The 24405-nt window shown below is 39.3% G+C and overlaps 1 protein-coding gene across 3 annotated transcripts in view; it reads right to left on the bottom strand.

The window, feature by feature from the left end:
* MAEA (macrophage erythroblast attacher, E3 ubiquitin ligase) overlaps positions 1-24405 on the bottom strand; it is a 49910-nt gene that overhangs the window by 11690 nt on the left and 13815 nt on the right. For all 3 annotated transcript variants that reach the window (XM_066548742.1, XM_066548741.1, XM_066548743.1), the window contains exons 2-4: positions 20326-20508; positions 16648-16851; positions 2848-2970 (exon numbers count right to left, since the gene is read on the bottom strand). In XM_066548742.1, coding sequence (XP_066404839.1) covers positions 2848-2970; positions 16648-16851; positions 20326-20433 — 435 coding nt within the window. In that variant the 5' untranslated portion in view covers positions 20434-20508. The remainder of the gene's footprint in view (positions 1-2847; positions 2971-16647; positions 16852-20325; positions 20509-24405) is intronic.

Genomic DNA, 24405 nt, shown 5'->3' on the forward strand with positions numbered 1-24405 from the left:
TTAATAACATGCAACCTGGTTTGCTTGCTTTTAGGCATTCATGCAAAAAAAGTTGAAATGCTGACTCTACAGACAAGATCAGCACAGAATTCCATAAAAGCAAACAAAATCCTCCTCCTCTTGCCTCCTGTAAAACTTCAGCAGGGATGAACTTTTTCCTAATGACTGAAAGCCTTGTTACCTGAGACACAAATGAGAGTAATAGGTGGCTTCCTTGCACTTTCTCACAATTTAAAGTAGTAGAGTCAGCAGGAGTTTGGGGCTATGTGCTCAATTTAGACAGGTCTACCCAGAAGACTGTAAGGAAGAATCAAGCCTTTGAATGTCTTTTGAAAAATCCCAGTATTAACAAAAACCAGCACAAAGTTTAAGTTGCTGCAATTCCCTCCCTGCCTTTCTTCAAGCTTCTATCCCACTCCTGTTGTCAAACATCTAAAAGCCATGCTGGAAACAAGTCTCAAACAACAAAACCAAGTGGTATTTACCTGTTTATGGAAAAAGGTAAAATCTGAAGCCTAATGAAGTTGAGAGTGTCCCTTTAAATCAAATTCCATCACCAGTTCACAAAATCTATAAAAAAACTTGGAATATGTGGAATTAAAAAGAAAAAGATCTCCCCCCATAAAAGAACAAATCACTATGCTTCTTTATAGGGACACAGTCAACTGTTTTATTACCTTCTGAAAATAATGAAACCCCAAAGTCCTCTGAATCATGTAAAGAACTCTATTCCCTGTGTTCCTCTACTCCACTTGCTGAGTGTTTTTTCTTCAACCATGTTTCTAATGAATAGTTGCCTTTTGTTTATTGTCCATCAGCACAGACACATCAAAATTCCTCAGTGTCTTCAGCAGGAATTTGAGCAATTCCAAATTTCTATCAGTTAGCTGCCTCAGGTGACTAATGCACACATTGCAACAACTGCTGATTTAAGATTTAAAACATAAGTCATTTGAACATAAAAATGATGCATTCTTTCATATGTTAAAACTAACCTGTTTAAGGAACAGAAAAAAATATTTTCCAAATATGCATTTTTCTATATTCAAGCCCAGATTTAGGAGAAAATCAAAATTTCCCTTCTTGAGATTTTCAATAGGACTATTTCAAAATACTTTGTTAACCAAATCTACAAAACTCCTCATCTAGAATTTTAAATAAGCTTGTTTCTACTAAAAATCTGATCAAGCTTTTTAATTGCTAATGATACTAAATCCCAGAGCTTCCTCTTTTGCTAGGATGTTTCCATAGCAAAACCCACATGTCAAACAAATGAATTTTCAAGTAAGGTGCAAGCCAATGGCCCCAGGGGTTCTACAGACAAGTGTAACTAGAAGCAGAGAGTCCCAGACAATCAGATGATGCATATTCCAACTCTGTGTACCTTCAAACAATCCCACAGCAGCTCTTCACAAGATTTCAGATAGCTCACATCTGTAAAGATTACATGACTGCTTTCCCAGGCCACCAAACAGTTTAGATTTTAGATAAGGCTTGTGTTCAGGTAGGTGGTGGCTGGGACTTGAGAACATGAAAAGTGATGAGTAGCTAAGCAACTAGAAGCAGCAGAAATGTTTGTGTTTCAAAAAGAAGCATAGGAATTTCTCTTCTTCCAACTCTGATCTCTCAAAGCCTTAGCTTTGGTTTTTGTTTGATTAAAAAATAAAAAAAAGAAAACAAAAAAAGCATAGGGCTTGCAGAAATAGATTTTTGTTGTATTTTGTTTTTCAAAAAAAGGATGGGGAAGAGTCTTCCTTATTTACTGCTTGTTGAAAATTGGTGATGAAAAAGTAAAACATTCAGATTATATGTCTTGTATTATTTAACATTTTAAGATTACACAAGGGGGATTTTTTTAGCAGTATAATTATGCAATGTGGTTTACATACCAATTCTGGTTTTCCTTTAATGGTTTCCATAACAAGACCATCATTTTCTCTAGAGTAATCACTGCCCAATTGACTTTTGCATCCTGTGTCTGGCTCGTTCCCAGTTTGGCGCCCCTGAGTGACAGAGAATGTCACTCCTTGTTTATCGTTAAGTGCACTCAAACATTTTTGGTTAAAGAAAGCACTTAGTTTAAAAAAATAAGAGAAAAACTTCTCTAACGGAGGCAGGGATTTTGGTAAATATCAGTTAAAAACAGATTTCTGCAAGCCCTATAAAAGATTACAGCATGTTTTGAAACGCATAATTTAAGACACAAGGAAATTTAAGTGGACTGCAGAGCAACAAGTACCCAGCATGTTCAGCTCATGGTATTCGATGGCTTGAGGAAGACTTTTTGTGTTCATTGCTTGATTAGATTCCAGCTTTTGTTTCTGTATTTTCTCACAGCAAGTGAATTCTTTACTCTCAAGTTCTGTCTTCTTATATTCAAGAGTTAAAAATTACTAAGACTAAAATCTGCATCAAATTTCTCTCAGAAATTTTAAACGTGAGAGCAGAGATTACCAATTAATTTCACCTAATTTCATTCTTAAGACACATTCTTAAGGGTTAAAGTCTCAGCAGGATGCACAGAACTATAAATTTCAATTTATGTGCACAGAGACACTACATAATTCTGCCTTTGTTTTCAAATTACACTAAACCCAACTGAGTATGGTATTTTATTTGAGTACAATTTGTTGAGACAACACTGAATCCAGAAAATGACCTATCACTCCCTTCCAGGTCTGACATTTGTGAGCCTATTTAGGACCAACTACCTATGCCTTGTAAGGACTTTTTATACTTACTGTCCTTACTTTTAGACAAGACCTGTAATTTAAAACATACTGACCACATCCAGCATCCACCATGTAGTTTAGACAACAGATGAAGCAAAATGTTGTATTTTCATACCTTCATTTTTCTGAGTCTGGATTTGTTGTCATGACACCAAGCCAAACAAGTCATAGTCTCTTGTCTTTCCAATGACTCTTCCACTTCTTTAGCAGTCAAAAACATCTCAATATTTACCAAATCCTTCAAAAAACAAAAAAGGAAGGAAGGTGTTGTTAAATTGTACTCATACTTTACACAACAATTCTTCAACTTAGCTGGAATACAGAGATACAAAAGAATTTGTTCTCAGGACTTCTGGATTTTAGAATTGTACTTTGCAAAAAAGACATTACAGGATATTTCCATGGACTGGACTGTTCTGATAGTGACAACAGACCTCTGAGTCTAGTTACATAACAGAACTAGAACAAAACAGAAAAGAAAAGAAAAAAAGAAAAAGATTAAACCTAGAGTCTTGCAGACTTTTTTATAATTGACATGCTTAATATCACCAATATTACCAAAGCTCTAGTGAACAAAACCACTCTCAGAAATAGATGGCATTTTAATCTGTCAGAACAGCTGAATATACTTAATCTTAGAAGTTCTACCTTCCAAAGGAAAAGCTGAAAACCAGAACTAGCATCAGCTATATATCACATTCACATCTGGCATTTCATTAGCCAGCTTTTCCTTATAAATACAGGAAGTCTAATACTATTGGCAAAGTGAACTAAATCATGTTAGGGTTATCAGAATGGTTATTTACAGAAATTTACACAAGCCACATGTATTTCTAAACTGCAGCAAAACTTGCAGCTTTTACTAAATCTTTCTCTCATTATTTGAATTTGAAAACCAAAGCATTAACATTTATTTTGTAGGTTGTATGACCAACAAAACCATTTACCATCAAAAGAATAAAGGGCCTCCTGCAGCTCTACTGGTATCAAATCCAGGTAAGTCACACTGGGCTCAGAATTCAGACAGCCACAAGTTTACAGAACAACACTGAGACTGGACTTTAATGGGCTCTTTCCATACCCTTAGGGTTGAAAAAAAAAATATCTATTTTATCAATGTGCTGGCAAATGGACTGAAAGAATGCCAACCCGCTCCACAACAGTATTTTTAAAGTATTCCTACAAGAACATGAGAAGAATCTTTTTGCTGGGCTGAAGTTTTCCTGATGATATGCTCAAGTGGAAAGAAAGTGCATTACTCCCCTGTGCATGATAAAGTGACCATTTAAAAACTTCTTGCCCATTAACTCATCTGTGTAAGTAGCTTAACACATATTGCAGTCATATTAATTATCCTGCTTGCCTTCCATACAGCTGCTGAGTGGAAAGACAATTCCATTGAAGTTACAAACAATAACATCTCCATGTATCTCCTCAAGCTTATTTGAGCTATGTGCTCTCTTAGTGAGCAGCATTTGGTTTTACACCAAATTAAAAGCATTGGCTTTTACATCAAAAAAGGGCTGGATGTGCTAAGCAGAAACAAATCACTGGTTTAATCTCATTTGTTAGTTTTTTATAGTTTAAGCTTCATTACAAAAAAAACATAAAGAAGCATAAGGGCAGCATTTGTTATAAGCCCATGAGCTGGTAAGAGAATCCCAGCTATCTGTATTTATCAATCAGGTGTTGGTATAGCAGCCCCCTACTATGAGCAAAAAGACTGCAATTGCTGCTGAGGGAGAAAAAACTCTTAAATAAAAAGAGAATTTCTACATTGCATTTGAAAATTTAAAATGAAACAGGTTCTATGTAACAGAAATGCTAATTAGATTTGTGGCTGCCAAAAGAAGTCAAAGCTTGGCAGCCTTCTCTATTAAATAGGCAGTATGTATCCAGAAAACAGAGGAGAACATTTTAAATTAAAAGAGTTTCTTTCAGAACCAACAATTACATTTAAATGGCATCAAGAAATAGGATTTTCTTCTCTGTTGACTTGATAGAAAGTTAAGGAACAATATAAAAAAGGCATTAAGAAATCCTTTTGTAGAGACAGGAATAGCTTTTGCATTTGATTAGAAGTAGTTAGAAGTCTTAATCATGCAGACTGATTACTACAAAAATACTAAGATACAATTAGGCAATAAACCTTTAAAAACCCCACATGCCACACAGGTTTGCTTTTTTAATCCAATCATACTTTCCTATCTTTCCTGGTAGTGCCTGCTCTTGGTGCTTCTTCCTTAGCTAGGACTAAGGAAACAGAAGAAAGGAGGATTTATCAAAACTAGCCCAGCTCTGCTACACAGCCCAGTCAGGAGCACAACTTGTCTGCCTCATCTTGGACGGGCAGGAACCAGTTTAGCATTTGTAACAAGTGTCTCATGTTCCAGTCAAAAAAATCCCTGTTAAGACCCCAATCCTGAATAACTTTCTAAAAGTATTCTGCAATTCCAAGATGTACAGGCTGCAGACCACACAGACACATTGTCTTTCTCAGCTCCTAAAACAGGATTAAGATTTCACAGGCTGCTACAAAGTGCCTCTCTTATATAATTTACATATAAAATTGAGTAAATGTAAATACACAATTTTAGAGAAATACTGCCACTTGATTTTGCAGGTGCAGGAAAAGCAGAAGCAAGAAATCTGTTGCCACACACTCCCCTTTGAAATGACACAGTATTCAGCACCATTGCAAATGTTTTCTGACTTGTATATAAACTAAAAAGGAATTCTAAACTCTTTAATTACCCTCTTTATAACAGTAACATCTCCCTTCATTTCACACTTTCAGCTTTCACACTGAAACTGGGGCTGCAATACTTTCCTGCCAGTGCTGCAGAACGAAGGAGAACCCTACCCCACACACTGATGATTTCAGTGCTGGATCAAACCATAACTCTTAGCACAGATTTCCAGCCTCCTGGGCCTTGTCACAACTTTGCCTAAATCACTTGATTACAAATACACAATACCTGAGGTTGGGCAGGAAGAATGATTTACATGAAACTTTCATTTAATTTTACAACTGTACTGTGTTTTTTCACTACTAAATGTCTCAAGGAGGAGAATACACTCCATTAAGTATTAGCAACAATTATCCAGACACTCAAGGGGAGAGCACAGTACAAACCAGGGAGTGCCACATGGATTTTATAATTTCTGCTTTAAAAAATTGGTATTGGACTAAAGTGAACTAACTTTCCCTTCTGTACAACAGTCACTAACCAGGTTTTACAAGGGTAACTATCTCAACACTGGGTGAACTTTATCATAAAAGAACTATTTAATTCCATTACAACAGTGAAAACTCCAGAGAAAGACATTTATTATTAGAGAAAACTGCACATGAAGGCTGAAGTCACTTTAGTGAAAGCAGAGATACTTATTTAAACAAGAATACAGCTATCCATCACCCTGTGCTCTGCCTGATTTACATATATATAGCTTTTAAAATATCACTGCTTCTTTTAAAGCTGCAAGTGCCTCCAGGGAGAGAGGTTACCAACCCTATGATTCTGTACAGAACTCCAATTATTAGGTATAAAATACTGTGAGGAATGAGGATGCCTTTATGATGATGATTACTAGATACATACTCCTGGCCAACATAAAAGCTGGATCCCATTTGCTCAGATGGGTTCTCAGTAAGAACATCCCAAGCACGTTTGTGCACATCCCCTCCTCTGAACAGCTTCTGGACTCTCTGCTGAGCGGGAGCAGGAGCTGATGGGCCCAGCTCTCACGGGCCCAGCTCTCACGGGCCCAGCTCTCACGGGCCCAGCTCTCACGGGCCCAGCTCTCACGGGCCCAGCTCTCACGGGCCCAGCTCTCACGGGCCCAGCTCTCACGGGCCCAGCTCTCACGGGCCCAGCTCTCACGGGCCCAGCTCTCACGGGCCCAGCTCTCACGGGCCCAGCTCTCACGGGCCCAGCTCTCACGGGCCCAGCTCTCACGGGCCCAGCTCTCACGGGCCCAGCTCTCACGGGCCCAGCTCTCACGGGCCCAGCTCTCACGGGCCCAGCTCTCACGGGCCCAGCTCTCACGGGCCCAGCTCTCACGGGCCCAGCTCTCACGGGCCCAGCTCTCACGGGCCCAGCTCTCACGGGCCCAGCTCTCACGGGCCCAGCTCTCACGGGCCCAGCTCTCACGGGCCCAGCTCTCGTGGGCCCAGCTCTCGTGGGCCCAGCTCTCGTGGGCCCAGCTCTCACGGGCCCAGCTCTCACGGGCCCAGCTCTCACGGGCCCAGCTCTCGTGGGCCCAGCTCTCACGGGCCCAGCTCTCGTGGGCCCAGCTCTCGTGGGCCCAGCTCTCGTGGGCCCAGCTCTCGTGGGCCCAGCTCTCGTGGGCCCAGCTCTCGTGGGCTCAGCTCTCATGGGCCCAGCTCTGATGGGCCCAGCTCTCACGGGCCCAGCTCTCACGGGCCCAGCTCTCACGGGCCCAGCTCTCGTGGGCCCAGCTCTCACGGGCCCAGCTCTCACGGGCCCAGCTCTCGTGGGCCCAGCTCTCGTGGGCTCAGCTCTCATGGGCCCAGCTCACTCCTTGCCAGGGTGCCCTCCTCAGCAGGGCCTGTCCTCACTGGAGAGAAAGACTGCAGCAAAAATGAACACTCGTCTGAAGCACCAAAACTAAGAGAACAAGGAAAATGGGTCCAGGATTTAATGAATTTATGTGGTTGTGTCACAGAAAAGAAAAAGTGATTCACAAAAATATTGTGAAGAATAATAGCTGTGAAATAATGATAAGGTATGTATAAAGGCAGTTAGGTAATTTGGTTTAACTGGCAGATATATAAGCTTCACATGAATTTAAAATTAAACACAGCTACATCTATTATAAAGTTGTGAACCAAACTGGCAAATATATATAAAAATGTGAATTTAAACTGAATTTAAAGCCCAACTAAGGCTGTAACTTTAGACTGTGCACAATTAAGAGAATTCAGCATGTCCTGGAAAAAAACCAGAGCTCTACATGTGTGGCTCTAAATTCACCAGGAAAGCTGCTCAGAATTTTCAGCACCAGATGCAACAAAAATAGCAACTTTGCATGAGATCATATGTGAAATTACTTAAAAAGAACAAAAACATCTTTTCTGCAGTAGTAAAATAACTACAGATATCCATGTAGTGTTCACATGAGGAGTTTTATCTAACATTTTAAAATTTGGAGCAATCAAGTCAAGTCATTCCTCTCCAGTGGTCTTCACTATGCACATGAGCTGAAGTACTTTTACTTTATGAGATCTCCAGTCACAAGTCTGGAAAGCTATCAGAAGGAATGTAGGATAAAATCCCTTATAATTCATATGAACATTTATGTATTAACTCCCAGAATATTTCCCATTAGAAATGTGAATCTTTTAACAGGGCTCAAAACCAACCAGAAATGGGTACTAGAACACCCCATACTTGATATTTTCAAATCTCCTATAAGCTATTTTCAAAACAAGATTAATTAATCAAAAACTAAATGTTAGTCTTAAACAAGATAAAATAAAAGATCTGATTCAGTGAGAAAAGGCAGCATTTTGTAGAAAAGTAAGTTTCCTCGGTGGAAAAAAGCATCATAAAATAGGCTATTTGTTGTATTAAACAAGTAATTCATAATATCATTAAGATACTGTTTATGTATTTTTTCAAAATGCAAATTGTTTATTTTTAATTGCTTACTAGCATCAATATGAAATTGAAAATAGGCCAGTATGCCTCAAGCTATCAATGGCTCATTGCCAAGAGTATGTACCAATAACAGCTTTAATAAGATTGAATATCTACCTATCTGCACACATTACATGCATAAGAGCACTATCCTCATAAAAAAGCCTTTGCTGATGCACTTCAGTGTTCAGCAGCATGGTAAACTACTTGTATATGAAATACAATAAACACTTAGATCACTCAAACAACAACTTCAGAAAAAGCTGTGTTAAGATTTTAATGACTACTCATACTCTCCACAGCAACACAACCTTCAGTATAATTTAGTTCTATGGAAGTGAAAAAGAAATGCACTAATGAACAGTTACAAATGAAGAGGTCAATTTAGTCTTCTGTATTAATCTATTCATTTGTTAAAATTTCCCCTGTGATGAACACACAGCAAATGCAGGCATCATGTCAGGCAGTGATTGCTCTTACACAACTCAGGGAGAAGGCCAACACAAGGAGTTACAAGGTAAGACCACAGGAGCAGCTGGGAAAGAAGAGATCAGTGTATTTCCACAGTGGGAAACAGTGAAAGAGGCATCACTTGGCAGGAGCAGGAAGCCTGGAGAACAGCACAGACACACTGCCTACTTGAAAACAAGTGCAGGAAGCAAAAATCAGGTGCAGGTGAAGAGGGGGACAGTGCAGGTGGTTGTGATGGCAGTAACAGGAATTGGGACCACAATCCAATTCCTCTGCTCCTATACAAGGGCAGGAATAAAAGGCTGTTGGAGTAACAGTTTCTTCAAGGGTATGTATGAAGTGCACTAACATTGAAGGGAGACACAAATTAAGAAAATAATGGCATAGGTGGTGACAATACAGCAACACCACAATTACTGAAGACCAGTTAAAGTAGGGCACAAATTAACAGTGAAGGGCTTCCTTACTCTCTGCTCGTAAAAGAACATTGTCTGAAGATCATTAAGCTACTATTAAGTGTTATAATGTTACTCACATGAACAGGATTAGAGAGAAACTAAAGAGAGTAACTGACAGAAGGTCCTACTCAAAGGCAGCTGGAGAGCTACTTACTGGGGAAAAATGCAAAAACAGACAGCCAAACCACAGACTCATCAACAGAAGAGCCAGAAATGTTTTTGTCTACAGAATAAACACAGTGCCCATGGTGTACAGTCAAGCTTTCACATGAGAGCATCTTCCATAGCCCCAGCATAGCACAGACCTTTTAGTCCTGCCTGGTTGTTTTTGAAGGATCCCAGGATCTTAGTGTCTGTCAGAAGAACATGGTCTTTGTAAAATATTATAGAGGATACTGGTACTTTTGTTAATTAGTTCTAGTGATGAACTCATGTTCTAAACTTATGTCCAACTTCAATTTTTCTGACTAGACTACAAAACTCCTTGGTATTTGACCTCTGCTCTCACACATACCCAAAGTACCTACCCATAACATTTTTCCAGTCATCCTCTCCCTCCATCCAGTTTTTCCAGTAACTCTCTAAAATGTGGTCACCAAAACTATCCATATCCTGGCACTGGCTGCTCCAGAGCCAAGCACAAAGCAGTGTTTCATCCACCTCCTTTCACTCAAGGACACAAGCTGCTTGGAGGAGCCTCAGAGTTGGAGCAAGCACTGAGGTTGGTTATTAGCAATCTGTTTTCCCAATGCATCCTCTGCTCCTGCCTCAGCAATTTTTGTAGCTCAGCAAATGGCTGCACCTTTACCCATCAGCATGTTATACCATGCTAAGTACAGTAATAAATGACTACACTACAGTAGTGTGACAAAGCCTCTAGAGCTTAAGATGCATCATTGGGCAGAAAAAAAAGTGCTTCATTTTCTGTCATAGCCTCTTCAAGCAGAGGAGAGGCACCCATTGCTTTGCTAGTGGAGTACAAGCCCTGCAGCTTTTGTCCATGCAGGATCAGTCTGTCTTAGCAGCTACACACATTCTCTAATAAAACATCATCCTGTTATCTAATGTAGCAGTAAGAGCAAGTGTTAAATGTGAGGTAAGATTTATACTTTGAAGCAATGTCTGGCAGGAAGAAAGGACAGTAAGAAGAGGCATAACTAAACCCAAACCTTTCTACTCTTGGGTAATTTCCAGGTGATAACACCATTCCCCATTTAGATCAAATTTAATTCAAGAATTTTTCTTGCATCACCAGCCTTCCAGAGTAAGTATTTTGTAATAAATTAGCTCAGTTATGATACACTACAGGTAACCCACTTTGTCTAAACAGACTGAAAAAACCAAGATGTTGAACATCACAGCACAGTTCATGTTGCTGGCTTTTGAAGTGTCAAATGATTCGTAATGAGGAAGTTTGTTATCTGCTTCGATCTTGACTATTCCACATTTACATAATTCTAATTCCTCAAGATGCTTCTTGAGACAAACTGCAGATGTAAGGCTGTGCAGGAATTGCAGCACTTTGAAATTCAGATGAACACACCCAGACATTCATTACAGCCATCTACTCAAAGTTGCCATGCCTACACTAGGTACAGCCAAAACACATTTAAAGGAGTTTTCAAGCAGCTCTCTATAGCCTGGTGCTGCAGGTAACTCCAAGCAGCACAAGCTAAAATCCTGGCACCTTTAAATCAGCTATGCCAGTTGAGGAGTTCCTTCACACAGAGTTTTCCTGTAACATCTCTAGTGTGGGAACAGCAAGTCACAGGAGAGGGACACAAATAGCTTCTGGCAAAAGACACCTTTTACCATTCAGCCTGCATCTGGAAAGTCAGCTTGGCTATGTTCTGCATGACAGCAAAGTAAATAATACATTCAAGCATTATGATGAATATTATTTACCTATTTGAAATTGAACTGTTATGAATATAAATGTGTTCTGATTAATTACTTTAATACATATGTGTGTGTTTGCCTACAAGCCATTCTCAGACTATGCATCTTAACAAGGAGGATAAAGGTACATCTGTATGACTGTTAAAAATGTGTTTATTCAGCTTTTAACTTTAGAGTTAAGACTTAATACTGCTCCTTTTTGTGATTCTCAAATGTGCAGGTTATTTTCCATCTCCCATTTTCTGAGAGAGTTATCAAATAGAAGCAGCTATTCAGGGAATGGATTACTTCAAAAAGAGCAGCTTCAGGAAGATTTTGCCCCGTAGCAGACAGAAATCCTTAGCAGCATTCTACTGAGGTGTCAGCTGAAGGATCCATATCACAGTGCTGAGGAACACTTTTCTAAAGCAAGGCAAGAACATTCAGCTTTGGGGTTGAAAATAGGAACACTGATATAGAATAGGAAAAAGAAGAGATCAGATACTTGGTCAAAAGCCATGAAGCTTGACTTTAAGAATTCAAGTTCCTTTTATACCACAGGACATCAAATAAGATTTCACAGCTTTCTGTAACAAAATTAAGAGAGTGGAACACGCTTGAATTTGTAGCAGGTATCTTTTCTAGTTAGGCTAATCCCTCCAAAAACAGTTTTACAAAAACTGAAGCTGCAATGATGCAGTAAAAAAGACTAACTGGACCAAACGGGAGGGAGAGAAGAATGAAAGATAATCAGTTTTTCTAATGATTACTATTCCTTATTTAAACAAAATTAATTTTTTAAAATAAATGTATTTACTACTTTGAAAGACAAATACTTTTAGAATGGCTTTTCAGTATCTGTCCTGTTTTGACATTCTCCAGTGAATAACCATTACCACAGATGTAGAAGTTCAGCTCAGGAAGGAAACCACTGACAATAACTGGAGACCTGAACTCCCACTTCAAGAAAATTATTATCTTTTTGGGCCTGTGTCAATTGTCAATACTTGAAGTGTCAAGAAGCCCTTCTAATACCAATCAGCGTTGACAATGGTCATATGTCTAGACCAAACTCCTCAAGTCAATGGAATACTCATTTCCCCCCCACCCCTCAGCTCTCAAAAGCAAAAAGCACACTGTGGTATGAATGCAAAGGGCTAATTAAGTTTCTTGAGGGATGATGCATGTACTTAATTACTGATCTAAGAACACTAATTGGCAGAATTTTAATTGATATACGCAATCCCTGATTTAAGGTGAAAGTCACAAGTTTTAAGCTATTTAAGAGTTTTTTCAACTCAAGCATTTAACTGCCCACATTACAGTGTCACTGCCCACCCTGCCCAGGGTGCAGTAACTCCTCTGTTCCTCAGTGGATCACAGATTTTTGAAAAATTTGCTCCCTGCCGCAACACACCAAGAATTAGGTGTGTTGGGGCAGGGAGCAAACCTAATTCATACCAAGAATTAGGTTGAATTTATGCTATCCTTCACAGAAAAAACATTGCCACTTGTACAGCTTTTGTACAGCTTGAGCAGTAAGGCAAGGAGATACATTCTTTTACTAAAATAAGCTAAGCAAAGATGGAAAGAGGATTTACAGCATATGATAAGGGAGACTGGAAGCTTCAGAATCTGGGCTTGTTTTCAATCCTACAGGCAAAAATCACTACAGCTATACATAATTAAGCAAAGAATGTAAAGACACTTTACATGTTTATTTTTTCTTCCTAGCCTATTAAGGAAAGGGCTGGAAAAACAAATACAATTTTAAACCCCACCACCTCCAGAAACAGTACACTAAGTACCACATACATTGCTTAATTATAAAATTTATCTACAAACAGAAACCAACTTCCTACTGGAACACCCCTCTTCCTAAACTAAATTTGCATATCAATTAATGGCACGGGAATGAGATAGCAGTATAGCAGAACATGAAATAACAAAATTGAAGTTAACAGACAACCTTGCCAGCTAGCTGAAAATATGAATCTGCAGATGAAAATAGGCAGTTTTATATTGATGTGGCATTATACTGCAATAATGACCTTATTTTGATTCCATTTATTCTAATAAGCCTATGCTGATGAGTTTTATTCATATGCAACAAAAAAACCCATAACATCTAGTTTGTATCTTCAACCCAAACTGTTTTTCACATCATTATGGAGCCAGAAGACATCAAGAAAACAGTCCACAATAGCATCCCCCCTACCCCATATTTACTTTGGCAGAAGCATTTCTGTCTTTGACTGTCAGCTTTTATTTTAATCTTAGACACATTCTGGTTTACTTTCCCAAGCAGCACTACTTTTCTTTAAAGACATATAACAAATATTTGATGTTTGGAATTTATTTCTTATATTGCCATAACTTTATGCTGTATAAATGCCTTATGCCCAAAGTAAGAACTTGCTCAACTAAGGAATAAACTCTGATATTTAAAATTTCCCTATAATTTTTTACACCCAGCACTGCTTTCCATTCTGTTTGCTTCCTAGTTTATAATCATGGTTTTTAAGCACTTATCTTCTATTACAAGATTTTATAGCCTATCATTCCTATGGAGGTAATTAATTTAGAAAATAGCCTAAAATTTGTCACAGACCATCAAAAACTACTAGAATTGTACACTATGGCACACAGTTAATCTTTGCCAATAGCACACAGCAGACAGTTTGCTCAAACATTGGGATGATTTAATGGTTTCCCTGTGGTCACTGAAGCAGAATCCTTTCTGACCTGCTTCACCCATGAAGCACCTTGGCAGCTCTGCAGGTCTCTCACATTCAGGAGCCACACAAGAAACTTCAATCAGGCAAGCTGAGACTTGCTCCCAAGACTGGTCTAACAGCTACTGGAAAGTGTTTAACTGGGATCCCCAAGCTACAACTGAACTGGAAAAAGCTGCTTCCTTCAGCCTTCTCAAAGAGCAGCAAAGGGCGCCTCAGCCATTTGTCCCACAGAGCAGAGGAACAGAATCACAGAATGGTTGAGGTTCAGATCTCTGGAACTTGTGTAGTCTTCCTGCTCAAAGCAGGGTCACCCCTAACAGGTTACTTGGGATCTTTCCCATTGCAGTCTGGTTTTGAGCATCTCCAAGTACAGGGAGACTCCACAAGTCCTTGTGTCTGCTGGGGAGCCCAGAACTGGGTACAGCACCCCACTGGGTCTGACCAGTGCTGAGTAGAGAGGCTGGATGACCTCCCTTCTGCTGCTGCTGCTTATCCCAGGGCAACCCAGAGTGCTGTTCAATTGTCTTTGCTACAAGAGAACATCACTGGGCCATGCTTAACTTGTGCACCAGCCTCACCTCTGCCTGCTGGACAAGCTGAACAATAACAGTATTTTTTTTCAGGCTCTTACTTGGGGTATAATGTCTACCCAGTGGTAACAAAATCACGACAAGAGTGGTGGTGGGGACATTAATCAAAATGCCAGGTGAGACCACAGTAAACAAAGATTACTTGGGATGAGAGAATAAAATGGTATTTTGTAAGCATTAGAGAACATTTCAATGCTCACATCCTTTAGCAAGAAAGGAACAAAAAGAAACAAAGCTGCTGTCTTCCTAAGCCAACAAAACCACAAATTCTGTGGAACAAACAAGTCCCAGTATCATACTCTGTAGAAGCTGTTCACAAAGATTGCCATACAGTCAGACCAAGTGCAAAGCAGGGAAACTGAGGGAAGCCTTATCTTCATTAAGCCAAAACAAACCATAACACCAACTAAAATGCATCATTTGAGCGAACTAGAACAAAAAAGGCCTCAGTGCATTCAACATGCAACTATGTTCTGTGTTATTACTCTGATGTTATGCAAATTAGAAGAGTTAGGCTTGCAGGCAGAAGGTAAATAATCTTATTTAAAACTTGTTTTTTAACACAAAAATTTCTATTGAACAAACAAAATGAAAAGCTTTAAGTATGATGCTTTTACCACAGGGTCTTGCAGTATGTCATGAAGACTTCCATGCTCATGTCCAAACCAAAGCTGAGCATTACTTAATCAGGCATAACAGAGCTTGCTAGGAAAGTGGAAATATTTCCATAGTGCTTTTTCAGCAGACCTAGTAGGTGCAGTAACATGATGATTCAGCAGAGATGAGCTCCTGCTCAAAACAGAGGGAAACATCTACCAGAAGTGGGAGAGCTGCTGACCAGTCAAGCTGCAGCTATCCCAGCTAATTGCCTTGGGTATTTCTGACTCACATGCACGGGCTACTTCACTAGGGAGGCACAACAGCCTCTTCAGTTGATTTTTTCAGGACTATTTCCTATTAATACTTTGTAACCCACTTCCTCTCTCAGTTCTATTCAGCCTCTACAGGCTATTTCCTATTTGGCATTTACTGAAATTGCTGCTGGCTGAACAGGATTAGACAGTAAAGCAGCCAAGGAATAAGAGACACATGACAAATAGGTCCCTGTTACACGACAAAGAACAAGTTCATATGCTCTAATTTGACATCAGGAAAAAAAATATCTTATTTCCCCAACAAAATGAGAGAGATGTGCTCAACTATTCTGCCTAAGAAAGGTAAAGTACGTAAGTCATGTAAGAGAATTCATCTTCATAAGAGTAAGATTTTAACTAGAAGAGTTGCATACCTTCTGGAATCAGGAGTATCAAAACAGGATTCAAGAATCACTCAGGATCAAATAGCAAAGGCTACCTAAAATCTGCAAAACATGATTTCTCTAGACAAAAAGCAAATTCTTTAAAAATCAGTTTTCATGTCCTCATGGTTGTCAGAGGACCACAATCAGGATTCATTGCTCTGCATAAAGTAGCTACACCAAAGTACACAAACTGCAAACACTTCATAACCCACTGCGAGCCCAAGCAAAACCAAATAGCAAACCAGTGAAAAGGAAAGCAACAATCACAAAATGGTGGAACAAGCAAACCAGCAAAATGTTCTTAGGATCATGTATCAAAATTTCTTTTCCCAAGTAAAAGCCAGCCTTCCTCTCAGTGCACTAAACAGTGGGATGATACAATAGAACAGTTGCTCCTGCAATCAGCAAATGCTGTTCTGCTCAGTCTGGTCACCTACACGTATCAGCTGAGTGGGCCTAGACAGATGGGAAGCTCCACCACCTGCTTAATCAGCAGCCTAAAGGCCTCTAACAAGATATTTTGTATGATAGTTGAGAATTAATCTGAGTTTTAACAGAGAAAGGTGTTTATCTAAAAGCATTTAATTTGTGACTAAAAATGATGCCTTCAATTTTGACTTATTTAATACATTAAAACACAATTTATGCCAAGTAAGGAGAACAAACTCAAGCCTAAAAAGATTAACAGATAAACACTAGCCAGGAAGGCACACCAATACATAAAAATAACTGCTATGAGGTTAAGCAGCTTGTTCTCATTTTCCAACTTCCTCTCTAGTACCATTTTGTGAGCAAGTGAGTCCCCAGTGGCACCCACCTCGATGCCACTTTGTCTGGCCAGTTTCACCGCTGTGTTGTAGTAGCCACAGCGCAGGAGATGCTCCACCATCATGCGGTCCATGCGCTTCTTCTTCCACATGTTGGCAGCGGCCGGCTGGTCACTGCTGTGCTCCTTCAGGTGCTCAATCCTGCGCTTGCACAGCTTGGCACTCTCATCTTCAGCCTGGATGGACTCCACGGCCTGAGAAGGAAAAGCCAACAGTAAAGCTATGTCTTTTCAAGCTCATTTTAAAGCAAAACACAGTAATTGTTTGTAAGCATTCTTTAGATGTTATACAGCTACTCCCAGTAGTGTCTCTTTTGTTTAGAAATATTTCCTATGGCAGTGCATAAGCTTCTGCATGGCTGGTCCAGTTCTGAGATATTCTTGCACAGAAGTAAGTTTTGATCTATTTGACATTATGAATATATACATTTTAATTTGCAGTTTATCCAAAACTAGAAATGTATCAACTATGGCAGCAACTGCTGTAATAGCCTGCAAAGAGCTTTGTGAAGATTTGCAGTTACTGATCCAAACAGATGAAAAGCAAAATTTCCACCTCTAACCTATGCATGGCTTCTTCCTCCAGCAGCTGTCCTGTTGGATTAGTTCTACTCAGGAGTGATGCAGAGTAAACCCACATTACTTCTAATACACTGGAGCCATTTTAATCAGTCATGCAATAATGGAAATTATACAAATGGTTGGCCTCTCGGCACCTGTAATTCAAGGACCTAAAAGCAGTTTCTCAAAATCATCAGTTTTGTTAAACTGGTATTATTTTATATAACTCTGCTACTGTGGGAACATGCATCCCTTGTTAAGGAGCTTTACTTAGGAAAACACATTTGTCCAGAGGAACTAGATTGATGATTTCAAACCAACATATTGGCATACCCAGCAAAAAAAACCACCCACCAATCCCTCAAGGTATTGCTATAATATTTTTAATTAAAACCAAAACATTCAGCTCAGTTGCTTTCCTTCAACCTTAGAGCCATCATTCCAAGCCAGCTGACTCGGTACACAGCATGTGACAACTCTGGGCCAGGTCAGGCTACAGAACTCCAGAAAGCTGGCAGAACTTTAATGTGCCTGCTAAGCTAAAGGCAAACCAGCAGAGGGTGGTTAGTACCCATCTGCAATATATCACTGGTGATGCAACTGCAAGTTAGGCTGCCCTGTGGTGACTTTAAACTTGCTGGCTTGTGTTGGAATGACTGCACAGCTCTGGCAGCTGGAAGAACCTGGCAGGCTTTTGGCAGCCCACTCTGCACTCCATGCTGACATAGAGACCTTTCCAGAACTCAAACTGTAGTATCATCCATGGTACAGCTCCAGCTCTGGAAGCACGGGTTGGCTCTAATTGCATTTACCATGCCTGCCCATAGACTTCTTCTGGAAGGATCAGTATTTGAAAAGCAAAGTGAAATGAGAGAAAACTTGAAAGGAAAGCTCACTGAGCTTATTCCCCTCTTCCCCCCAATTAAGCCTGACTCTGATCTGGCCCTTGATACCAAATTCAAGTATCTAAAACACTAGTCACTACACAAGAGTCTCTTAACATCCATGTAAACATCTGTAGCATAAGTTGTTTTTATTACTGAAATTGGAGTTACTTGTGTTGCTGACTTTAGCTTTATTTTGTAACAGAGTTTGGTGACAAGTATTTTGTTTCAGTTATAAACTGGGTCTCTTCCTATTCAGCAGGCAAATACTAACTCAGGACAAAACACACTTTCACTTTTTAGATAACTGCAGTATTATCAGATGTGAAGGCAACCTTGAGAAATATTCTGAATACAAGTAAGAACTCAAGGCAGCCAGGCACAAAGGTTAGACCCCTTCTGCTTCGAAAGGGCTCTTCTTATATGGCTTTGTATCTGGACCTATACAGTTCTTGCAGGTTTTTTGATCCTTCTAGTAGGTTCAGAAAGGCTGCAGATTCTTTTCAAAAACCTCTGAAGCAAGTCTATCTGGACTTGCCCTGCTGGATGTTAACAGAACTTGAGGGAACAAGCACATTAAACAGGATACAAAAGGGAAAACACAAAGGCCTAGGTTTCCCTAGGATCATTTTCAGAACCTAAGAAACCTGCTGTGTTTTAAAGCTCTCTTTTAAGAGTGAGCAAGGCATTAAATAAAGGAACCATCCAATTCTATTATGGCCATCTCAGCAGTTCATGAGATCCTTGTCTAAACACAGGAGGCAACAGAGATCCCACATGGGTCTAAAGGCTCTAAAGAAAACAATAATTTTGTTTGGGGCAGAGATTATAGGGAAGACAGTTGGGAGTTGAGGGTTTGGAGCAGAAACAAGACCTTTGTATTTCAGAGGACTTTTACTGTTAAATAATTTTTTTTGGCCTTTTGTTCTTTCTGAGTAGCTATAAGATTCCCCAGAGCCTTTCAGGCAGTCAAAAACAAATGAGCAATTAAACTAAAATGGAGCTGTGCAACCAAAACACTCAGCAATGCCTTCAGACACACCCCCACAGTCAGCAAAGCTTTAACAAGTAAATTACTTTTACTCCTCCACATCATTACTACACACCTACCAACAACATACAACACCTCTGTCAGAAATAGCTCCTATTTTTCTGTAAGTAACAGAGAAGTGAAGAAAACACATCCTTTAAGACCTCTTTAAGTCTCACAAGCCAAGGATGAAAAGAGCAATTAATTTATCAAGTCTTTTGCAGAACAGCTTTTCAGCACCTAGCTAAGTTGTTCAAGCAGAAAACCCCAAATCAACACATATGACAGCGTTATTTTCATGTTGCAAACCTCCAAGGTATTTTGATGCTTCACATAGTACTGTCACAAGATTTACATCTGTTGGTTATTTCATTGAAGTTTCAGTGGAATGACTCTGCTTTTATGTTTCATCTATTTATTTTTGGAGAAGCGCTGCTCTCAAGTCAGGCGACAGAGCTATTTTCATTTTTCTGCAAGACTTGTTTCAAGTAAGTGTTCTGATGACTCTAGGGATGAGTAATATTCCCATCCAAAATAAGGATGGTTTATACTTCTTTTTCTGAGAACATATACATCTTTTTCTAAGAAAGATGTGGTAAAAGCATGAAAGGCTGGTTGTATTTTGTTCAAACTTAACAGCTAGAAGCAGGTTATCCTGCCAAATTTTGTTTAAAAAGCTCTTAATATTCCCTACGAATCTTTCAAATGGCAAGTTGAGTGTTTATAAAACATTTTCAAGGCCAACTTGAAACAGGTATAACAATCCAGGCCAACTTGCACTTTCTTCTGCAGAGAAGTCTCAACACTGCATACAACTATTCCTGCACTGGAGGTTTCCCATTTTTCAGCTTCATCTTCTACCTGTTTTGCTATTTCAGTGATGAATTTATTCAATTACACAAACCTTCCCATTAGACAAGCAGGAACTGTACAAATCAATTAATTTTGCTACTATTTCTTTTCTGTTAGTAAAGAAAGTCCTTTTCAGGACTACAAATATCTATTAATTTTACCTCTCAACAGAAGTTTGTTTTGTTATATTTAGACAAGGACCACCATAAGTCGTGTTTCTTAAGCACAGTGAAGCAAAGTTTCACTGTGCATTCCGAGGTTTTTGAAGATTCAGTAATGCCTGGTGTCTTGAAAAGAAAATCCAAGCAAACAGCACAGCAGTGAAGGTGGAACAGCACTCACCTTGCGTTTCAGAACGCTGAGTTTTTCAACAACTCCATCCAGGAGACTGACAACAGAATCCACAGCAGGACAACTGCTGAGTGTCTTCTCCAGCTCCGCCACCACCATGGTCACGTGGCTGGTCTCCCGGTCTATGTTCTTCTGGGCAGCTCGGAAGCGTTTGTTCAGTGTTTCATATGGCACCTGAAGCAGAAATAGCAAAGTCATTAGGATTTCTGTATTTAAAAAGTCAGCTCCTCTAGAGCTTACAAAGACTGATGATTTCATCTGGTGCAGCCCAAAGAGTAGGTCGGCTCCAGGGGACTAGAGGTCATTGATTGAACTTGAGTTCCCATACTAAAACACTTATTTAAGTTCTCTCAGCAAGGAGCTCACACTTCAAAGATTATGAAAAAACAATGGGAAAAATGCTGCTGTTTCTTGTCTGATACCAGGTTCACCTATCCTGCTTTGGCTGTAGGAAGCATTGATGGAAACAATCCAGGGACAACAGAATATGAAGACAAATTCGTACCTACAAAAGGAAAGCTACAAATTAAACCACAACTAAGAGATCACCTTTCAGACCCTGACTTTCTAATTTTACATTTCTTCTCTTCACTAATTCATTAAAAAAGAGAAAGTTACCTTTGAGAGAAAGCATGTATAATGCATATTGGCTACTGAAAAAATTATACATAGTACACCAACAGTTATTCAGGAAATCCAACAAGTCTCCTACATACCTCTATCCATGAAAGACTACTTCTTAGGAAGTAATACTCAAAAGTAGTATATACTTTGTATATACAAGAACTATAAGGAATGCCAAGAGAAACCCTATGTAAATTAAGTGATAAAAGCCTACAATGTATGATTAAACTGAAATTTAATTTCCTCTAATTTAATTTCCTCTAATTTCCTTCCTCAAACAAACTCCATTCCTGAATTAAGAGATTTGCCAGTCTTGGAGGTCTCCTGTCCTACTTGTCCCACACCTTTGTGGAACAGCTGGATCAAACCTGCTACTGATGGCCATTAGTAGCCATGGCCCATGCTCCCATGGATGGGAGCAGTCTACAGCCTGGGGAATGATTTGGGGAAAGCTTACAGGATGTGTTAAGCTTCCACTAGACTTCCCCTACAGTGGCAGCAAAAGCAATTTAGACAGGAAGTTCTTTTACTTCACAAAACCAGGAATTTTTAAAAACATTCCAGTGCTATACACTTAATTCAGCCATATTGTTAAACTTTAAAAAGTCCATGAGAAGTTCTTTCAGGTAGTTATGATAATCTTGATTGCTGTTCCATCAATCAAAGGCATAATTTAGATAGCAATCAGATTATCCATGTTAAAGGTAAAACAGGAAGCACAAATCAGTGCTCTGTTTGGTACATATCACGTATATGTTTGATTACAAATCTTTCAAGCATATAACTTCTAATCAATTATATCAAGGGCTCCGTTTTCCTCTTTCTAATTATCTGCAGGCAAGGAAGTATCCCCAGGGGCCACACCCCTTCTGGGCTCTATCAAAGAGGTTCCTACAGCACCACTGCAATTCTCCATCAGAGAACACTTTGGTTCAGAGGAAGGAAGATGAGCCAAAGCATTTGCTTTCCAAGACTTTGCATTACCTATAAGAGGCTGTGCTTCTTTGTAGTAGTAATAAAAGACAAGGATAATCCTGATAAGATATGAAAGGGCTCCTCTTGTCAAGACTGAAATGATCTATTTAATGGTTCCTGGTATCTCAAACTAAACCTTAACAAATGACAGGACAAGACTCTAACACAGAAGGCACCAAGCCAAAACAATTCTTTTCCTTATACATTTTGCCCTAAAATCCCAGCAGTACACCCACCCAAAACTCAAGCCACATAAACCATGACAAATAATGGGCTTCAACACCTACTTAGCTGCCTATGTAACAACATTCCATCTCCAACCCTCTTTTCTTTTTTCCATTTACACAAAAAATATGAAATATTTTAAAGACCCACAGATAAAATGGATATTCTAGGAGGCCATTATTTTGACATCTCATGTTTTTGAACATGGAAACTTATTTCCAACTCTAACACCTGATGCCAGACAGCATTAAGACAACTTCTTCCCTTCCTTTTGCCCCACTGCATCTTTCTTACTGTTCACCAAAAAATATTTCTGCAAGTATTTTGCTAATCAGCCTTCCATGCCACACTGAAAATCTGCATCAATAAAGACTTTCATAAGCTACTATTAATTTGAAGTACCTTTTTTAGTACAGAAAGTACTTTTGTTAAATTTTGAGCAGTCAGCTGGACACAGATCTAGTCAGTTGGGAAAAAAGCCTGTGTTTCATCTCCCTTTTGCCTAGTTCCTTATCTGCACTCAAGAGCAGTAACAGCACCCATTTCCTGTGCTGTCTCTTCAGCATGCAGAGTTCTGGCACAGTTTGTGTTCATATGACATTTAGAACAATTGAACTTTCAATTTCAGCTGGTAACACTATATATCATTTAGAATGTCTAGGTGCAATAGGTCTTCTCTTATCTTTTTTTTCCCCTACCATAAAAACAATCTGAATGTCTTCTGTGGAAGAGACTGAGTGGAAATGTTTTCACTATATACTCTGAAAGTAAATAAAAGTAAACATATTGAGAAACATAATTTAGTGTGTCATACCAAAGGAAATTAAAGGTACAATGAAATTATTTGCATAACTGGAGCTGACAGTAAATATACTTTACCAGAGATTTTCGTAATTTGCACAGGCAGTTGTTTCTTATTACAGAGCCAGCAGTTTTCATGAGAATATTTGTGAATCATATCTAGGTACAGATTTTACACTTACTTTACAGAGACAGAGTCTGTGAATGCCAAAACTTAGAACAACATTCCTTACAAAGCAGGATTTTATCTTAAATTTGCATCTTGATCTGCTGGTTCTTTTATTACTCCTACAGCTCCAACGTGCCAGAAGACCCAGCACTGGCTTGCTTTACCTCAGAACCCTTCACAGGTTACAGGCACTGTACCAACAGGAGCATTTCTTTCCACCAATAATGAAAGTTAATGAAAGGAGAACATATAAGAAAGTGTTCTGGACAATGCAATTTTAAACATTTTTAATTACAGTTCACTTGATTTTCAGGTACCATTGTTAGCATACTGTGCACACCAAAGTTTTCAGACTAAGAGACAGAGGCAAGATTTATATCTCATTAATTGCCATAAACCTATTAGAGACTTGGAATCTTTCCTGCCAGTACCATTCTGTGACCAAACTTGGATTACACATCATTATTTAGAGACAAGAGTGACCTACAGAACCCAGCCTAGAGAAGCATTACCTTAAGGAAAAAAGAATTAATCAGCTACTAGAAAATTTGAAATAAAGCAGCAAGTACTGACCAGAATGTGTTCTGCATTAGCACAATACCAACTTGTCCTACTCGTTAGAGCTTGAAAAGCCACACCCAGTTGGCTCATATGGTGAGCATACAAGAGGATACAAAGGAGAGTTGTAAAATATTAGTGGGCAGCACATTTAAATCCAGTGGCACTAAACAGATTCTGCTCCTTTTGTTCATCAGCTTCCACAGCTGCAGACACATTATTCAACCTAAGCATGTACTAAACCAGGTCAAACTTAAACCTAGTGAAAAGGAATTTGACTGAAGTTAGATCAACCTACACAAGGGGTAAAATTCCAGTAACACAAGTTTTTCCAAGATCAGAATTCTGTTGTGATGTGAAGGAAAGTCTGCTTGGCTGGAGGCTTCTGCAACTGTAGCGTGACTGTTTCCAGGTGCTAAACACTAACAAAAAAGCAGAGACAAGCGATTAACCTGATCCAAATATTTTCTTCATTTCAGGAGTTACTTCACACTGTTTTCAGAAAGCCAAAAAAGTGGTGTGCTGAACATGCTCCAACAACCTCTAGCTGTGGAGACAAGACTTAGAAGAGGATTGTTCTGGGTGTACAAGCTTGAACTGGTGGAAGAGGAGGAAGGACTGCCAGGAGAGCGACACGTTGATCGCTCAGTTGAGAGCAAGGAGTAGAAAACTGCAGAGCTAAGGATGTCAGGGGCAGTTTTTCAGTGCACACTTGGGAA

Source organism: Molothrus aeneus, chromosome 4 (assembly GCF_037042795.1).
Source record: "Molothrus aeneus isolate 106 chromosome 4, BPBGC_Maene_1.0, whole genome shotgun sequence".
Classification (NCBI taxonomy): domain Eukaryota; kingdom Metazoa; phylum Chordata; class Aves; order Passeriformes; family Icteridae; genus Molothrus; species Molothrus aeneus.